Source organism: Prionailurus bengalensis, chromosome F2 (genome assembly GCF_016509475.1).
Source record: "Prionailurus bengalensis isolate Pbe53 chromosome F2, Fcat_Pben_1.1_paternal_pri, whole genome shotgun sequence".
NCBI classification, from domain to species: Eukaryota; Metazoa; Chordata; class Mammalia; order Carnivora; family Felidae; genus Prionailurus; species Prionailurus bengalensis.
Genome location: NC_057353.1, coordinates 34,744,419 through 34,764,845, shown reverse-complemented (window position 1 = coordinate 34,764,845; position 20,427 = coordinate 34,744,419). Strand labels below are relative to the sequence as shown.

Sequence of the window (20,427 nt, the reverse complement as noted above, 5' to 3'; positions counted from 1 at the left end):
AACCAGAAAAGATTCAGAAAGAGTGGCTGACACAATTTATAAAGCTCATCCCGCTGGCACAAAGAGCAGAGTGGAAAAGAATGAAGACGTGTGTATGTGTTTGTGTGAGTGCATGTGCATGTGTGTGTATCTCACCTACTATGTGCAAAACATTATACATTTATGCATTTCATATACACTAGCTCTTTAAGCTTCTTAAAAATCATGAGAACTAGATATATTTACTACCTCCTTAAAAATAAACATAGGTTAGATAAATTATTTATGATCACATATCTAGCAAGTTGTAAGCTGGGTTTTCAATTCAATACTTCTTGACAGGAATGATTTACTCTAAAAGTTGTTTTTTTTCCCTTCAACCAAGAGCCAATATCACATAGTATTATGGTAAAACATTTGAGGCATACCATTAAAACAAAATACACTAAAAAGGTGATCACTGTTCACACAATTATTTATTTAATACTATTTTAATGCTATTTTTAATGAATTAAGATAAATGAAAACAAAATATATCTCTTTAAAAGAAGATAAATTATCATTATGCCTGGATAGTTTCATGACACAAATAATTAAAATAAACTCAATTCAAAATCTATTGGAATTAATAAGAGTTCAGTAAGGCAGCCAGTCATAAACATATATATAAACCTAGTTAAATAGCTTTCACATATACTTATAATATTTGGTTAGAAAATACAATGATACGAAAGTGGCTAAGATATCAGATCCTAAAACTTCCTGAAACAAAGAAAAAGTCATTTTTAATCTATTTGAGATAATGGATGCTAGCTAAATTTATTGTGGTAATCCTTAGAGAACACATGTAAGTCAAGTCATTAGGCTATACAACTTAAATTTATACAGAAGACATTCTTTAACATTTTAGCCATTCTAATAAGTGTGTAGTGATATATCATGATTTTAATTTGCACTTCTCTAATGAATAATGATGTTGGTAGTTTCATGTACATACTTGTGCTTAATATATATTCTTTGGTGAAATATTTATGCAAATATTTTGCACACTTTAAAAGAAAATGGGAAAACAATTGCAAAAATATTAAGGTTTCTTTATATTTTATGTAAAGTCCTTTATTAGATACATGCTTTGGAAATACATTCCCAGTCTCTGGCTTATATTTTCTTTTTTTTCTTTTTTTTAATTTTTTTTTATTTTTTTTTAATGAAATTTATTGACAAATTGGTTTCCATACAACACCCAGTGCTCATCCCAAAAGGTGCCCTCCTCAATACCCATCACCCACCCTCCCCTCCCTCCCACCCTCCATCAACCCTCAGTTCTCGGTTTTTAACAGTCTCTTATGCTTTGGCTGTCTCCCACTCTAACCTCTTTTTTTTTTTTTTTCCTTCCCCTCCCCCATGGGTTCCTGGTAAGTTTCTCAGGATCCACATAAGAGTGAAACCATATGGTATCTGTCTTTCTCTGTATGGCTTATTTCACTTAGCATCACACTCTCCAGTTCCATCCACGTTGCTACAAAAGGCCATATTTCATTTTTTTCTCATTGCCACGTAATATTCCATTGTGTATATAAACCACAATTTCTTTATCCATTCATCAGTTGATGGACATTTAGGCTCTTTCCATAATTTGGCTATTGTTGAGAGTGCTGCTATGAACATTGGGGTACAAGTGGCCCTATGCATCAGTGCTCCTGTATCCCTTGGATAAATTCCTAGCAGTGCTATTGCTGGGTCATAGGGTAGGTCTATTTTTAATTTTCTGAGGAACCTCCACACTGCTTTCCAGAGTGGCTGCACCAATTTGCATTCCCACCAACAGTGCAAGAGGGTTCCCGTTTCTCCACATCCTCTCCAGCATCTATAGTCTCCTGATTTGTTCATTTTGGCCACTCTGACTGGCGTGAGGTGATACCTGAGTGTGGTTTTGATTTGTATTTCCCTGATAAGGAGTGACGCTGAACATCTTTTCATGTGCCTGTTGGCCATCCGGATGTCTTCTTTAGAGAAGTGTCTATTCATGTTTTCTGCCCATTTCTTCACTGGGTTATTTGTTTTTCGGGTGTGGAGTTTGGTGAGCTCTTTATAGATTTTGGATACTAGCCCTTTGTCCGATATGTCATTTGCGAATATCTTTTCCCATTCCATTGGTTGCCTTTTAGTTTTGTTGGTTGTTTCCTTTGCTGTGCAGAAGCTTTTTATCTTCATCAGGTCCCAGTAATTCACTTTTGCTTTTAATTCCCTTGCCTTTGGGGATGTGTCGAGTAAGAGATTGCTACGGCTGAGGTCAGAGAGGTCTTTTCCTGCTTTCTCCTCTAAGGTTTTGATGGTTTCCTGTCTCACATTCAGGTCCTTTATCCATTTTGAGTTTATTTTTGTGAATGGTGTGAGAAAGTGGTCTAGTTTCAACCTTCTGCATGTTGCTGTCCAATTCTCCCAGCACCATTTGTTAAAGAGGCTGTCTTTTTTCCATTGGATGTTCTTTCCTGCTTTGTCAAAGATGAGTTGGCCATACGTTTGTGGGTCTAGTTCTGGGGTTTCTATTCTATTCCATTGGTCTATGTGTCTGTTTTGGTGCCAATGCCATGCTGTCTTGATGATGACAGCTTTGTAGTAGAGGCTAAAGTCTGGGATTGTGATGCCTCCTGCTTTGGTCTTCTTCTTCAAAATTCCTTTGGCTATTCGGGGCCTTTTGTGGTTCCATATGAATTTTAGGATTGCTTGTTCTAGTTTCGAGAAGAATGCTGGTGCAATTTTGATTGGGATTGCATTGAATGTGTAGATAGCTTTGGGTAGTATTGACATTTTGACAATATTTATTTTTCCAATCCATGAGCAGGGAATGTCTTTCCATTTCTTTAAATCTTCTTCAATTTCCTTCATAAGCTTTCTATAATTTTCAGCATACAGATCCTTTACATCTTTGGTTAGATTTATTCCTAGGTATTTTATGCTTCTTGGTGCAATTGTGAATGGGATCAGTTTCTTTATTTGTCTTTCTGTTGCTTCATTGTTAGTGTATAAGAATGCAACTGATTTCTGTACATTGATTTTGTATCCTGCAACTTTGCTGAATTCCTGTATCAGTTCTAGCAGACTTTTGGTGGAGTCTATCGGATTTTCCATGTATAATATCATGTCATCTGCAAAAAGCGAAAGCTTGACTTCATCTTTGCCAATTTTGATGCCTTTGATTTCCTTTTGTTGTCTGATTGCTGATGCTAGAACTTCCAGCACTATGTTAAACAGCAGCGGTGAGAGTGGGCATCCTTGTCGTGTTCCTGATCTCAGGGAAAAAGCTCTCAGTTTTTCCCCGTTGAGGATGATGTTAGCTGTGGGCTTTTCATAAATGGCTTTTATGATCTTTAAGTATGTTCCTTCTATCCCGACTTTCTCAAGGGTTTTTATTAAGAAAGGGTGTTGGATTTTGTCGAAGGCCTTTTCTGCATCGATTGACAGGATCATATGGTTCTTCTCTTTTTTTTTGTTAATGTGATGTATCACGTTGATTGATTTGCGAATGTTGAACCAGCCCTGCATCCCAGGAATGAATCCCACTTGATCATGGTGAATAATTCTTTTTATATGCCGTTGAATTTTATTTGCTAGTATCTTATTGAGAATTTTTGCATCCATATTCATCAGGGATATTGGCCTGTAGTTCTCTTTTTTGACTGGGTCTCTGTCTGGTTTAGGAATCAAAGTGATACTGGCTTCATAGAATGAGTCTGGAAGTTTTCCTTCCCTTTCTATTTCTTGGAATAGCTTGAGAAGGATAGGTATTATCTCTGCTTTAAATGTCTGGTAGAACTCCCCTGGGAAGCCATCTGGTCCTGGACTCTTATTTGTTGGGAGATTTTTGATAACCGATTCAATTTCTTCGCTTGTTATGGGTCTGTTCAAGCTTTCTATTTCCTCCTGATTGAGTTTTGGAAGCGTGTGGGTGTTCAGGAATTTGTCCATTTCTTCCAGGTTGTCCAGTTTGTTGGCATATAATTTTTCATAGTATTCCCTGATAATTGTTTGTATCTCTGAGGGATTGGTTGTAATAATTCCATTTTCATTCATGATTTTATCTATTTGGGTCATCTCCCTTTTCTTTTTGAGAAGCCTGGCTAGAGGTTTGTCAATTTTGTTTATTTTTTCAAAAAACCAACTCTTGGTTTCGTTGATCTGCTCTACAGTTTTTTTAGATTCTATATTGTTTATTTCTGCTCTGATCTTTATTATTTCTCTTCTTCTGCTGGGTTTAGGCTGCCTTTGCTGTTCTGCTTCTAGTTCCTTTAGGTGTGCTGTTAGAGTTTGTATTTGGGATTTTTCTTGTTTCTTGAGATAGGACTGGATGGCAATGTATTTTCCTCTCAGGACTGCCTTCGCTGCGTCCCAAAGCGTTTGGATTGTTGTATTTTCATATTCGTTTGTTTCCATATATTTTTTAATTTCTTCTCTAATTGCCTGGTTGACCCACTCATTCGTTAGTAGGGTGTTCTTTAACCTCCATGCTTTTGGAGGTTTTCCAGACTTTTTTCTGTGGTTGATTTCAAGCTTCATAGCATTGTGGTCTGAAAGTAAGCATGGTATAATTTCAATTCTTGTAAATTTATGAAGGGCTGTTTTGTGACCCAGTATATGATCTATCTTGGAGAATGTTCCATGTGCACTCGAGAAGAAAGTATATTCTGTTGCTTTGGGATGCAGAGTTCTAAATATATCTGTCAAGTCCATCTGATCCAATGTCTCATTCAGGGCCCTTGTTTCTTTATTGACCGTGTGTCTAGATGATCTATCCATTTCTGTAAGAGGGGTGTTAAAGTCCCCTGCAATTACCACATTCTTATCAATAAGGTTGCTTATGTTTATGAGTAATTGTTTTATATATTTGGGGGCTCCGGTATTCGGCGCATAGACATTTATAATTGTTAGCTCTTCCTGATGGATAGACCCTGTAACTATTATATAATGTCCTTCTTCATCTCTTGTTACAGCCTTTAATTTAAAGTCTAGTTTGTCTGATATAAGTATGGCTACTCCAGCTTTCTTTTGGCTTCCAGACGCATGATAAATAGTTCTCCATCCCCTCACTCTCAATCTAAATGTGTCCTCAGGTCTAAAATGAGTCTCTTGTAGACAGCAAAGAGATGGGTCTTGTTTTTTTATCCATTCTGATACCCTATGTCTTTTGGTTGGCGCATTTAATCCATTTACATTCAGTGTTATTATAGAAAGATACGGGTTTAGAGTCATTGTGATGTCTGTATGTTTTATGCTTGTAGTGATGTCTCTGGGACTTTGTCTCACAGGGTCCCCCTTAGGATCTCTTGTAGGGCTGGTTTAGTGGTGACAAATTCCTTCAGTTTTTGTTTGTTTGGGAAGACCTTTATCTCTCCTTCTATTCTAAATGACAGACTTGCTGGATAAAGGATTCTCGGCTGCATATTTTTTCTGTCTAGCACCCTGAAAATCTCGTGCCAATTCTTTCTGGCCTGCCAAGTTTCAAAAGAGAGATCAGTCACGAGTCTTATAGGTCTCCCTTTATATGTGAGGGCACGTTTACCCCTTGCTGCTTTCAGAATTTTCTCTTTATCCTTGTATTTTGCCAGTTTCACTATGATATGTCGTGCAGAAGATCGATTCAAGTTACGTCTGAAGGGAGTTCTCTGTGCCTCTTGGATTTCAATGCCTTTTTCCTTCCCCAGTTCAGGGAAGTTCTCAGCTATTATTTCTTCAAGTACCCCTTCAGCACCTTTCCCTCTCTCTTCCTCCTCTGGGATACCAATTATGCGTATATTATTTCTCTTTAGTGCATCACTTAATTCTCTAATTTTCCCCTCATACTCCTGGATTTTTTTATCTCTCTTTTTCTCAGCTTCCTCTTTTTCCATAACTTTATCTTCTAGTTCACCTATTCTCTCCTCTGCCTCTTCAAGCCGAGCTGTGGTGGTTTCCATTTTGTTATGCATTTCGTTTAAAGCGTTTTTCAGCTCCTCGTGACTGTTCCTTAGTCCCTTGATCTCTGTAGCAAGAGATTCTCTGCTGTCCTGTATACTGTTTTCAAGCCCAGCGATTAATTTTATGACTATTATTCTAAATTCACTTTCTGTTATATTATTTAAATCCTTTTTGACCAGCTCATTAGCTGTTGTTATTTCCTGGAGATTCTTCTGAGGGGAATTCTTCCGCTTGGTCATTTTGGATAGTCCCTGGCGTGGTGAGGACCTGCAGGGCACTTCCCCTGTGCTGTGGTGTATAACTGGAGTTGGTGGGCGGGGCCGCAGTCAGACCTGATGTCTGCCCCCAGCCCACCGCTGGGGCCACAGTCAGACTGGTGTGTGCCTTCTCTTCCCCTCTCCTAGGGGTGGGATTCACTGTGGGGTGGTGTGGCTCGTCTGGGCTACTTGCACCCTGCCAGGCTTGTGATGCTGGGGATCTGGCGTATTAGCTGGGGAGGGTAGGCAAGGTGCACGGGGGCAGGAGGGGCAGGCTTAGATCGCTTCTCCTTAGGTGATCCACTTCAGGAGGGGCCCTGTGGCAGCAGGAGGGAGTCAGATCCGCTGCCGGAGGTTTGGCTCCGCAGAAGCGCAGAGTTGGGTGTTTGCGCGGAGCAAGCAAGTTCCCTGGCAGGAACCAGTTCTCTTTGGGATTTTGGCTGGGGGATGGGCGGGGGATATGGCGCTGGGGAGCGCCTTTGTTCCCCACCAAACTGAGCTCTGTTGTCAGGGGGCTCAGCAGCTCTCCCTCCCTTTGTCCTCCAGCCTTCCGGCTTTCCGAGCAGAGCTGTTAACTTATGACCTCCCAGACGCTAAGTCGTGCTTGTTGTGGGAACACAGTCCGTCAGGCCCCTCCGCTTTTGCCAGCCAGACTTGGGGCCTCTGCTTGGCCGGCGAGCCTCCCCTCCGCCCCGGCTCCCTCCCGCCAGTCCATGGAGCGCGCACCGCCTCGCCGCCCTTCCTACCCTCTTCCGTGGGCCTCTCGTCTGCGTTTGGCTCCGGCGACTCTGTTCTGCTAATCCTCTGGCGGTTTTCTGGGTTATTTAGGCAGGTGTAGATGGAATCTAAGTGATCAGCAGGACGTGCGGTGAGCCCAGCGTCCTCCTAAGCCACCATCTTGCCGAAAGTCCTATATTTTCATTCTCTTAACAGAGTGTCGCAAAAAGCAGAAATACTTAATTTTTATGAAATTTAACTTATTCAGTTTTCTTTTATGAGTCATGCTTTTGATGCTGCACCTAGGAAAGGCTTGGCAAGATTTGGCAAGAATGTAGAGGAACTAGAACTCTCATAAACTAATGGTGAGAATGTCTAGTGGTGCAAGAAATTTGGAAAACAGTTTGGCAATTTCTTAAAAAGTTCAACATGCATTAGCCATATGATCAAGATGTTCTAGTTCCAGGTGTTTCCTTAAAAGAAGTGAAGGCAAACACCCATGTTAAGACTTGGATATGAATGTTTATGACACTTTTGTGTAATAGCCTAAAACCAGAAACAATCCAAATGTCCATAAATTGATGGATAGATAGATAAACTGTAGTGTGTTAATATAGTGCATTACTATACATGGGGAAAAGAAGAATGAATTATTGATATAAAACACAACATGGATGAATCTCCAAATAACTGTGCTAAGTGAAAAAGCCAGACTAAAAAATAGTATATACTGTATAATTCCATTTATACACAATTCTAGAAAATGTAAACTCATCTATAGTGACCAAAAGCAGTTTAAGTGTTTGCTTGGAGACAGGGGGTGAGATATAAGAAAGGGGGTGGGAAGAAGAAAGAAATAGGGAAGTACACAAGAAAATTCTTGGGAATGATGGATATGTTCATTATCTTGATTGTGGTGATGCTTTCATAATGAATACATGTGTCAAGACATTTCAAATAGTAAACTTTAAAATATGCATTTTATTATATGTAAATTATGCCCCAGTAAAGAGGTTACTAAAATGTGCTGTATATGTTATGTATACACATTTATACATATCTGTATAAAAATATATACATATTTTTTCCTTCTTCATTAGGTACTTGTCAAAATCTAGCATGACCTGGAAATATATATTGGGAAAGTATATATTTTGGGCAAAATCCTCTTGTGAAGATTTATTCTCCACTGCATAAATGGTACTATCTCTGTATTATGGCTATAATACATATAAAGCTTTTTAGATCAACAATACATAATTAAAGCACAATAGAAAACATGGATAAAGGCTATGATCATATAGCTCACATCAACACAAATAAATACAAATAGTCAATAAGTGAATGAATACAAATAGTCAATAAATAAAGAAAAATTTAGCTCAAGAAGGAAGCAAAGAAATGAAAATTAAAATAATTATGTGATATCTTTTACTGTTGTTCTATGAAATTGAATTTTTTAAAGCTAATGTTCACTGCTAGGGACAATATTAATTAGTTTACCCTTTCCAAAAATAAATGTAGCTAAAAATATCAAGTGCCTTTATATTATCTGTCTTCTTTTACCTACCAATTATTCCATTTCAAGGAAATTATTCTAAATAACCAGAAATCTAATAATTGCTCTTAGCTGAAAAATTAGTTTCTATTGCTTTCAAATAAGAATTATAAATGCAAAAAAATAGGAACTGTAAAATTATTAAATTTGTTTGTAATATCAAATAGCAAAGGGTGAGAATGATATTTGAAAATTTTAGCCATAATAATTATCATTAAATACATAGAGAATAAATGCTTCAAAGAAGAATTCTAGCCAATATAGTTTTCAGTCTGGCTTGATGACAAGGATCTAATGCAGAAGAAAGAGCATTGACCCATATGCTGATGGAATAACTTGCTGTACAGCAAGACCAATGTAGTGGCTCAATTTGAAACTAAACTCCACGGAGATCATGAGATAGAAAGTAGAGTTACAAACCCACCGAGGACCATAAAAGAATGTTGCAAACACATTATAGATTACTTACCACACTCTCTTTAGCCAAATCAAGGCATGCACAAGCCACAAGCATATCATGTCAACCCTGAATATTAAGAAACCAATTAAACCACTTTCTGCAAGAATAAATGTTTAATAGATTAAACAGAAAGAGAAACAAATAAGGAATTCTGTTCCAAGCTTTTAAAGACCACCAAATAGTTTACTATCTCTCTGCAATTAGACCCAGGATTTGACAGTTAAACAACAGTGACTATGCAGGCCTACACTCTACTAGAAACAGCCAAATCTTTCTAAGAGTTTCTAGATATAGCATTACTTGGGTCTAGACTTGATTTCCTAAGTCTCTCCAAAATGGTTTTTTCATGCCATTAGATAACAACTCCCAGAGTACAAAAGCATCCTGCCCATATATAATGCACAATTTTATTATACAGAAGAAATTAAGATACTTTGTTTGATAAAGTTAGAAGTAACTTCATGATGACGTTGTCTGTGAGAATAATTACAGTAGGAAGGCAACTAATGTCCTTTGTAAGGGCATACATAAAATTTTTAACAAAAACTTGCATTTTTGTGGTAATTTCACTAAACAGTTGTTATAAGAAACATTTTTCATATTCTATTGTCTTATTATAATACAACACATGATAAAAAATCCCCATTAGAGTCATTCCATTCTGATCTCTCAGTGCATGATGTCTGCTTTCTATTGCACTTATAAATCTAATAAGTATTTATAACAAATATTTAGTAAAATATTTCCATGAAAAAAGTATTCTAACTTGAAATGCAAAAATGAGTAGCCACCCAGGACAAGAAGTCTTAGCTTTAACATTCACATCTATGTTGAAATAATATACACCATATTATGGACTTAATGTTTGTGTCCTCTCAAAATTTGCGTGCTAAAATCCTAAGCCTCATTATTATAGTGTAAAGATGTGGAGCCTTTGGGAAATGATTAGGTGATTAAGAATGGAGTCCTCATGAATAGGATTAGTGTCTGTGATATTGTGATTTATAAGAAATATATATTTGGTCATTCATTTGATCATTCAAATGGCCAAATATATATTTCTCACACATATTTGATCTTTCTCCACAGTTCCGAGCTCACAGCTCCCAAACCCTTGGAATTTCCTTAGTGTTAAGATTGACAGGGGCGCCTGGGTGGCGCAGTCGGTTGAGCATCCGACTTCAGCCAGGTCACGATCTCTCAGTCCGCGAGTTCGAGCCCCGCGTCGGGCTCTGGGCTGATGGCTCGGAGCCTGGAGCCTGTTTCCGATTCTGTGTCTCCCTCTCTCTCTCTGCCCCTCCCCCGTTCATGCTCTGTCTCTCTCTGTCCCAAAAATAAATAAAAAAATGTTGAAAAAAAAATTAAAAAAAAAAAAAAAAGATTGACAAAGGTGTCTTGTTAATGAAGTAACTTTTGCACCCCACCTGAGCATATGGGCTGGTTACCAAAGGAACCAACCATGTGATTGAAGTGTTGGAGCTTTCAATCCCCCCTCACTCCCAACCCTTCCCATCTCCCGGGAGGGGAGGGGGCCTGAAGACAGAATCAATCACCACTGGCCAATGATTTAATCAATTGTGACTTTGTAATGAAGCCTCCATAAAAACCAAAAAGGACGGTTTGGAAAGCTTCCAAGTTGGTAAACAAGAGGAGATTTGGGAGATTTAGCACACCCTGAGAGGGCATGGAAGCTTCATGCCCCTTCCCACATACCTTGTCCTATGCATCTCTTTTATCTGAATGTTCCTGAGTTATATCCTCTTGTTTGTTTGTTTTGTTTCAAGTTTAATTTAAATTCCAGTTAGTTAACATATAGTGTAATACTGAGGAGTATTTGGTGATGCATCACTTACATATAAACCCCATGCTAATCATAAGTGCCCACTTAATTCCCATCACCCATTTAGTCCATCCCCCACCCATAATAAACAAGTGATCAAAGAAATAAAATGTTTCTCTGAGTTGTGTGAGCTACTGACCAAATTAATCAAACCCAAAAAGGGGGAAATAGAAACCTGTGATTTATAGCCTGGGCTTGTCACAAGCATGGGGGTAAGGGGTAGGAGGAGAGGTGATGTCTTGTAGTAGTGAACTCTTCATCTGTGGAATCTGATGCTATCTCCAGGTAGTGTTAGAATTGAGTTGAATTCTCGAACACCCTGCTGGTTGCTATGGGGAAACCCCACAACTCCACACATGGAAATTGAGTCTCAGAATACCAAATTTAGTGCCCTTATAAAGAGACCCCAAAGAGTTCTCTCCCGTTCCTTCATGTGAGGACACTGCAAGACAGCCATCTGTGAACCAAGAAGGCCCTCACCAGATACAATCTGCCTTGACTTAGACTTCCCAGCCTTCAGAATTGTGAGAAATAAATTTTTGTTGTTTAAAGCCACCCAGTCTATGATATTTCTGTTATAGCAACCCAAATTAACTAAGGCATCTGTACAGTGAAAAAAATAATTTTCACAAGAAGCATTGTAATAGAAATACAATATGGTGTATTGTAAAATACAGTTTGCTTATTCCAAACAAAAGAACAGTATAAAAATAAAATTTTTAAAAATCCTAGTTAATTTGGGATGAAATAGTCATTTATGAAACTTTAGTATGAAAATATTACTGGCAACTTTGTAAACTAATGTAATATATCATAAATAATTAATAGACATTATTTATTCATAAACTATAAGAGAAATTTGCATATTCTTTCTTGAAGAAATAAAAAAAGGGACACACTTATTCTGAGATACAGGAATCCTTTTATACTTCAAATGTAGCAAGCACATAGCAAAATCTTTTGTATAAAAACCTATCAAGATATGCAAGATTCTTTGGCAAAGGGAAGATGGAATTGTACAATGTACCATGTATTATAGACTAAGTAATATACATGGAGCTTTACATTTTTAACTTTATTCAGGTTTCACAACAATGACCCTATAAAGTTAATAATTGTGCCCATTTGATTTTTTAATTTAATTTCATTTTAACCCCAGTATAGTTAACATACAGTGTTGTATTAGTTTCAGGTGTGCAATATAGTGATTCAACAATTCCAGACATCACCCAATGCACATCCCAAGTTCACTCCTTCATCTCATTGTGCCCATTTTATAGATTTAGTAAATTGTGTATCAAGAGGTAGAAGTTCGCCCAAGATCACACAACCAGTTATTAGAGGAGTCCAGTTTAGAACCCAGGTCTCTGAGACTCCAGAGTCCAGGCATTTCACAATATGTGCATCCCAAACGTCACTTTGACTCTTACTATTATAGACAGACCAAGATTCAGTGCCTTACTCTTCTATAATATCAACCTACTGCCAAGGAATCTAATTTCTTTCTATCTTTTGCTAACTCATCTCCTAAACACAAATTAACTCTCTTCATTTAGTTCCTGTCTTATATTATACATGATCACTGTTTTCTGTCAAAAATTGAAATTACTTGTAATATTCTGACCATTCTTTATTTTTTCTTTTTTAAAATCTTTTTTTAAGTTTATTTATTCTGAAAGAGAGAGAAAGAGGCAGAGAGAAAGAGAGGAAGAGAGAAAATCCCAAGCAGGCTCCTCATCATCAGCACAGAGCTGGATGCGGGGCTCGATCCCATGAACTATGAGATCAGGACCTGATCCAAAATCGGGAGTCAGACGCTTAACTGACTGAGCCACCTAGGCACCCCACACTATTCTTTAATTAACCTATGTTCCCTTTTGGCTTGAAATAAACACTTTCTTTCCTACAGGTAAGTCCCCCCTCCCCAGTCAGTTTTCATCAAAACTCTGTATTTTTAACAGAATTAAACCCACACATTATTTTTCTCTCATCAGCATACAGCCTTAAAATATAGTTTGAGATTGTAATTCCTCATCTTATATGCCATTTCTTTGGAAAACAACAGTGTAAAAACCATATTGCATTTGGATTTCAAGCAGCCTGAATCTAAAAAGCAAAAATCCTCATGTCTTTCCAGGGAGCAATTCCTCTGAGTCATTCCTGAGAAGGGCTCTGCATCACTGCTCCACTGAAACATAATGATCTTCAGACGCCTCATTCTCTCAGAGGAAACATCTTTAATTGGAGAAAGTAGTTGAAAAAAACAATTGGGCCAAGTATTCTCAGAGGATCTTAAACTGCTTTTCACAGCTCATTTATAAGTTTGTCTCTTCTCTTACCCTTTCCACGACCCCCACAAATATACATGTATGTCACTTTTCTTTTCAGAAATTAGTCATTTATAAAGAAACCAATTATTTTTACCAAAGCAATCCATAATTGCATTTTAAAATCTGGTGGTGTTACAGGCAGTGCAATCAAATACAAACATGTGAGAGTGTTAGATCATTTGTCCAGGATATTAGCTGTTAGTGGTCAAGTTGAGCAAAGAATCTGATGTGCTTCCAGGACTACCAATTGAAAAGTGCTCATGTCTTAAAAAATTAAATAAAATCAAGTTCTATACATAGAATTCAGGCTACTGTCATCTCTGAGAGCAATCCACATAGCCTCCTGAGGTTACCCCAAATCTTCTGCACCCACAGTCAGCTCTCCACACATGACCTATTACTATTTAAATCATAATGTGTCACTCCCTTTTTGCCAGTCACACCTAGATAAAAAATCTACCATGACCTACAGGACTCTAGGTGATGATCCAGTTCCTGGTAACATCCAAAGCCTCATTTCCACCTTTTCCCCTCAATCATGCATTTTCACAGCACTGGTCTTGTTGCTAATGTATTTTTTTCAATTTACAAAGCATGTTGCCATCCTGGGCTCTCGCGTTGTCTGCAATGCACTTCTCCAAGATATTCGATTGGCTCGCTCTCTCATTTCATGAAATTATCTGATCAACGTCACCTTTCAGAGAAGAGTTTCCTGATCATTTTCATCATGCCCTATCCCCCTATTCTGCATTAGCTTTTCTCCCTAGCATTTATCACTAACTGATATAATACATTATGTATTTATTATCTCTCTCTCTCTTACATTAGAATATAAGCTTCCATGAGGGTAAAGATATTGTGTGTTCACCACTGTGGTCCCAATACCAAGAACATTGCCAGAAACATACACAGAAGTTCAAAAGTATATGTTGAATTCATTAATTAATGGCTGCAAAATATTAAATCAGTAAAATTTATTTATAAATTAAAATTCCAAGTCATGTTTTAGTTCATAACTTTTGATGTTATTTATTCATGATCCATTTCCTCCTCCTTCTGAAATACTTTCTCTTTTGAAATGTTATCCCTTACCAATTGCATGTGAACTCAGTAAGAACTATCAATAAAAGTGTACTGCCCCCTCAGCAGTTATCTAAGGGATGGGTATAAAAACAAACTATAAAAATCTGGTTCCTTATCCCTGAAACTAAAGTGTGAGCCTAAAACTCTCAAAATACTTGTAGCTGATTGAGTCCAGTGTTATATTTGGAGATGACATGCAGAGGTTATCTAGTTCATATCACTTCCAGCATCTAGTAGTTCTATTTGGGGAGCTACCCAATATTCTTCCATAGGCTTCCCCTCTCTCCCCTACCCTGTTTGTTTGTTTGTTTGTTTGTTTGTTTGTTTAAATTAACCAGAATCAGTTTCCGTTGCTTACAATCCAAACTCCTAACACACATGACAAACGTATATTCAACCCAATATGCCTTAAAATAAAAAATTTAACAGAAAGTCCCCCAACCCTTTTTTCTCTCTCATCTTTCTCTCTCAGTCTGTTCTCCCACACACTTTCCAATTACATAGCATCCTTTAGTTACTCAAACCCCACCTCTCTGGAGACATCTCCCAGACATGCCCTTTCCAATGATTTTAGTGTTTCAAATCATTTATCCTTCCTCTGATCTAGCATTGTTTACTCAAAACTGCTGAATTAAAGTAGAAGTTATGTAATCAATATGATTAAGCCAAATCTTGCCAAGTTATCAATAATCGATAGCTTCTTAATCTTGCCATGCATATTTGCATTTCTTTAAAAGGAGGTTACTCAAAATTTGTTTGTTCAAATTTCAGGCAGAATGACAAAGTGAAGAATTTTAGAAAGCATAAGGTAGCTACTCTTAAAAATGTATTCAATCATATCACTAAAGCAGCCCATTGATCTGCTCATGGTTCAATTACAGATAAAGAAAGACATGACAACTTATCCATCAATAAACAGATTTTAGTTGAACTACTTTTGTGACTACATAAAGCATATAGCCCCACTGCAAATGTTGACTGAGTCACAGAGACCTATGATGTTACTAAATACGGCTAACATATCCTAAGCACCCCCTCTATCCCTGATACCTGAGTTTTGGGGACAAAACCGATGATTCATTTCTAACCAATATAATATGACAAAGGTAATAGGAGATCCAGGTCACTGATTAGATCATACAAAACTTCATCTTAGCACAATAGGAGAAAGAGAGACTCTCCCTTGCTGGCTTTGAATATTTAAACTTCCATGCTGTGGGAAGGCCTGAGAGAGGGTGATCCAGCAAAGATCTGTGGACCTGTAAGAGCTGAAATGGGCCCTCAACTGAGAGTCAAGAAGAAAGTAGAGACCTCAGCCCTACAACCACAAGGAATTGAATTCTTCCAACAACACCCATAAGCTTGGAAGAAGATCTCATGCTCCAGAAAGGAGTGTAGCCCTACAAACATTTTGATTGAAGCCTTGAGAGACATGAGCAGAGGACCCAGCTAAGCCTTGCCCAGAAAGATAATAAATGGATGTTGTTTTAAGTCATTACATTTATGCTAATTTGTTAAACAGTAATGGAAAATGAATACACTAGTGTACCAATGAAACAAGAAGAAAAAAGCATGTCTGTAGAAGAACAAATATAGATTGTGGATTTAGCACATGCAATGCTCTTTTATTACTAGCTGATCATGTCCACTTCAAAGGTTGATATGAGGAAGAATCAGAATTTTATGTATAGAAATTAAGGCTTTGTGTGAATATTAAACATAAAAGTGAGTTCCCCTCTCATTTACTCTGCCATTATGTCTCAGTGAGTAACACAGCCCCACCCATTGACAGCAGTCAAGACCTGCTACCTTCATTCTGAAGAGTCATACTTGGCCAATTCCGAGCCACTGAAAGTGGGAGCTTGATGTTATTTCAGGATCTCCTCTACCTACCCATCCATTGTCTCACATGTGAGCGAGGGGGTAGATTCTGGAAATTGCCACCATCCCAACATCTATTGTCCAGGGTATTTGGAGATTGGTTGTTAAATGGACTCCATGAAGGTCCACATAAGAATGCAGCAGTAGATCCTTTGTCTATTCTACTTTGTGTTTGGATATCCTTCTACCGTAGTACCTTCTTTAGTCTATTGCTAAGGTGGTACAGGGTTTTTATCCATTTGTAGTTTCCATCCTGACTTCAACCTAGATTTACCTTAGTATTTCAACACTTTGCCAGGGAACCATAGCTGCTCAGGCTCCTCTTGCAGCTTGTAAGAACTTTGTTTTCTTGAAAGTGCTACCTTGTTATTTTCAGAAAGACAGAGATTACCCCATTGAAAATCCTCCAGCCCAGTACAATTTGAAATCATAGGTGAGTGACTCACAGGCTTCTAGACACTTAAAAAAATTTAATCCAATACAATTTTTGCCAGCATTATGGTTTAATGGAATGAAAGTGGCTATAACTCCAGTAACTTTGAGTACTTTAGTGATTTTCTACCAAAGCATATTTTTAACATATTCACTGAACACATTCTTATTAAATTTTCTATTTTTACAGCTTACCAGTTTAATTATACCCATGTATGGCAGGTGGTTATGATTTCCTTCTCCACAATTCCCTCACACCTACTTTCTTATAAAGAGACTAGTAATTGCTGTGTTTATTTCATTGTTGATGCTGTAAGTAAAAGCATCAGAAATTTGACTATTCTCAAATTTCCTGGAAACTCTGACCGACCATATTTTCTCAAATTTGCAATGAGAATTTTCAAGAAAAGTGCTTATAGCATTGAATTCTTAAGTGTATTCCTCCAAATATAAATGCCAGATTTTTATTTTCTCATTCTACGCTACTGTTTTTTTCTTTCAGGGACAATTCTAGTCTTGACACTTTCCTCTTCATTTTGTTTGTGTTGTCAATCAGTATTCCATTATCACATTTTCCCACAGTCTCATTTCAACTTTAATTTCATTCACAAATCCAATACCATATCTGGTAACCAGCCTCCACCCAGATTTAATCCCTCCTCTCTCCTTCTCCCTCTCCTTCAGGCACTTGTGCCCCAATCATGGTGCAAAGTGTTCCAAGAAGTTAAAAAGAATATGAGATAAGTTTATATAATGGCTGTGCAATGGAGAAGACAGTTTAAATTCTGTGAAGAGCTGACAAAACATAAACTGATGAAATCTTAAACATAATTTTGATTTAATACAATCAGTAAATAACACCTATTTTGCTTGCAGCTTAAAATTAAAATGATGTGCCACAACTGGATATATTACCAATATATTCATGATATGCCATGAAGACTGAATTGATGAAGACTGCATTCATCTAGAAACAGTCTTCAGCATTTCTACCTCTCCTGAATCAACCATTAGTGGTAGATGGCAACTGAAACACACTTAGCTGCAAACAACTAACTTAAAAAAAAGTGGACCTATTCAAAAGTATTATTCAATAAGAAGTACTAAAAATACTTACAATTTCTTTAAAATATCCAGGAATTCCACTAACTTCTCTTCAAAATTTTTTGGTTCATATAAAGTAGGGCCACCACGTGCTTTTTTAACATGGATAGCTATATTGTGAGAATCATCAGGTTGTTGGGGTTGAAGTTCTTCTGTGTCTTCAGTAGGTTCTCTTAACAAAGGAACACAACAGATTATGGTGTTGCATATTGTATAAAAATGACTGACATGTGGCAACTGCATGGCTCAGTAAGTTAAGGGTCCAACTCTTGATTTCAGTTCAGGTCATGATTTCACAGTTTGTGAGTTCAAGCCCTGCATTGGGCTCCATGATAACAGTATAGAGCCTACTTGGGATTCTCTTTCTGCCCCTCCCCACACTTTCTCTCCTGTGCACACTCTCTCTCTCTCAATAAATAAATAAATAAATAACCAGACAGGTGCTATAACATCCCTTCCTCTAAAAAAAAGAGTACCATGAACTTTTACTTTACTGTTAAGAGCAAAATTGCATTGTTGTGAGATAATATGGCATTTTAATAACGTATGCCTTTTCATTGCCTTAGTTCTGTTTTTTCACCCAGTCATCAGTAGTGGTGTTACATACGTCCACTTAAAAGTGGACATACATAAAATACTTTCCACATTCAGAGCCTGATTATACATATTATAACTGTATTAAGTGATTGAACCATCTTTTGTAATTAGATGTATATAACTTAGTAAATATTTGAAGTCAATGGTCAATCCTCTTTAGAGCCATTCACTTGTTTTTTGGTGTTTTCTTCACACCAATGATAAAATTGCTTTTTTAAAAACTTTTGTTTCCAACTGGTAAATTGTGATCATCTGAAAGCAGCCGATTTTCTTTATCCTTGTGCTACAGTATGTTATACACCCAAGTTCCCAGGAGATGTATGGCTGAATAACCATTCCCCATTCATTTTTCTAGTTCCACACACTTCTATTAAGAAGTCACTAAAAACCTAAGAGCAAAAACTAATGAATGCTAATGAATGCTATTATCCTTAAGAAAAAAAAAATGTAGAGAAGATGATAAAAGCCCAAATGACCTGTAATTATATACATGAGAATATTAAAATCATACTTAAATATAAGATAAACATTATGTGGGATAATAATAATAATAATAGTAAATAATCACATTAACATCTAACATACATTTGAGTTTTTGTGCTGGTTGTACTGCTAAACATTATATGCACATATCTCATTAACATTAACCATGTGAAATAAACAATATTATCCCCCATTGATAAGATAAGGAAATTGCAGATTAAAGAGTTTATATAATTTGTCTTACCACTCATAGCTGCTTGTTAAAGCTTAGTAGTAAAGCTTACTTGATGTATACGCAAAGAAGATAGCCTAGCATAACTTACAAATATAAAATTAAAAGCCAAAATCCATTTCCCTTTCTATCATTTTTACAGAACCTCAAACATTCCTTCCAGACCTAGAACACCACTTCAAACTCTATCCCTACTTACTCCTATAAATAGTAAGCACAGTAAAACTCAGCAATGATGAGAATTCAGGTATAAAGCAATTTGCTTTTCTCCACCCAGCCTGGATACTAAAATGCAAATGAAATGAAGATCTTATATCCTAAAAAGGAGAGGTCTGTGGACTGGAGGGAAAAGTGAAGGTAGATATAGCAGCTTTGTGGCAGGAATATGCAAAGTGAGTCCCCATGGACCTAGTATTCTTCTGGCCCAAGTTCATCATATTTGCCCAAGGTGGGCAACTCCTGAATTTTCTACTTCATGTTGTAAATCTCAAACTAGCCAAAGGACTCAAAATAGTCCTCAACGACATTTAAGCCTCTTGAAATTAACCAGGAAATACTAAACCACCCAAAGCAATAGAAACAAATAGGTGGTCAGACACATTAATTGATTAGTTGATTAAATTGTGCCCTATACTCTTCAGGAAATGGTAGAAAATTATCCTCATCATTACATAGTAAAATTAGCAATAATGCAATATATTAAATATATATAATATACAAATATATAATAGTATGGATAATCTCATGCCAACAAATTTGAAACCTTAGATGAGATAAATCACTGTAAAAGTACAAATTACCATGCTGATAACATAAAGAAAGAAACTTTGAATTGTTCTAAATATTTTAAAGAATATAACTAAGAAGTAAGAATCCTTCCACAAAGAAACTCCTGGCCAAAATGGCCTTAATGATGAATTCTAACAAACTCCTAATAGACAAATAAACCCAAATACTTGCAGAAAATATAAAAGACAGCTATACTTTCCAGCTAGTATTATGAAGCCAACGTAGCCTTAATATCAACATCTGGCAAGGATATTACAAGAAAATTACAAGCCAGTATCACTGAATATAGATGCAAAAATCCTAAGCAAAATATTAATAAATTGAATTCAGTAATAATTTTTTTAGATATAAAGCATAGCCTAGTTAAGACTATGCCAGGAATACTATTTCATGAATGTTGTTCAACATATTAATGGAATAAAATAAATCATGATTATCTAAACATTTCATGTGATAAAACATTCATGTGTAATATAAACTCCTACAAAACTGGAAATAGAAATATTTTTTTCTTTTCTTTAGAGAAAGAGAGAGAGCACACAAGTAGGGGAGAGGAGCAGAGGGAGAGAGAGAAGACTATTAAGCAGGCTCCACATTCAGCATGAAACCCAACACAGGGCTTGATCCCACAACTCTGGGTTCATGACCTGAGCCAAAATCAAGAGCCAAAATCAAGAGTCAGATGCTCAGAATGAGCCACCCAGGTGCCTTGAAGTGAACTTCCTTAATA

The 20,427-nt window shown here is 36.9% G+C and overlaps 1 protein-coding gene across 1 annotated transcript in view; it reads right to left on the bottom strand.

The window, feature by feature from the left end:
- Positions 1 to 20,427, bottom strand: part of LOC122495982 (cyclic nucleotide-binding domain-containing protein 1-like) — a 157,685-nt gene that overhangs the window by 84,379 nt on the left and 52,879 nt on the right. The window contains exon 4 of the mRNA XM_043602184.1: positions 17,610 to 17,768. Within this exon, the coding sequence (XP_043458119.1) occupies positions 17,610 to 17,768 (159 nt within the window). The remainder of the gene's footprint in view (positions 1 to 17,609; positions 17,769 to 20,427) is intronic.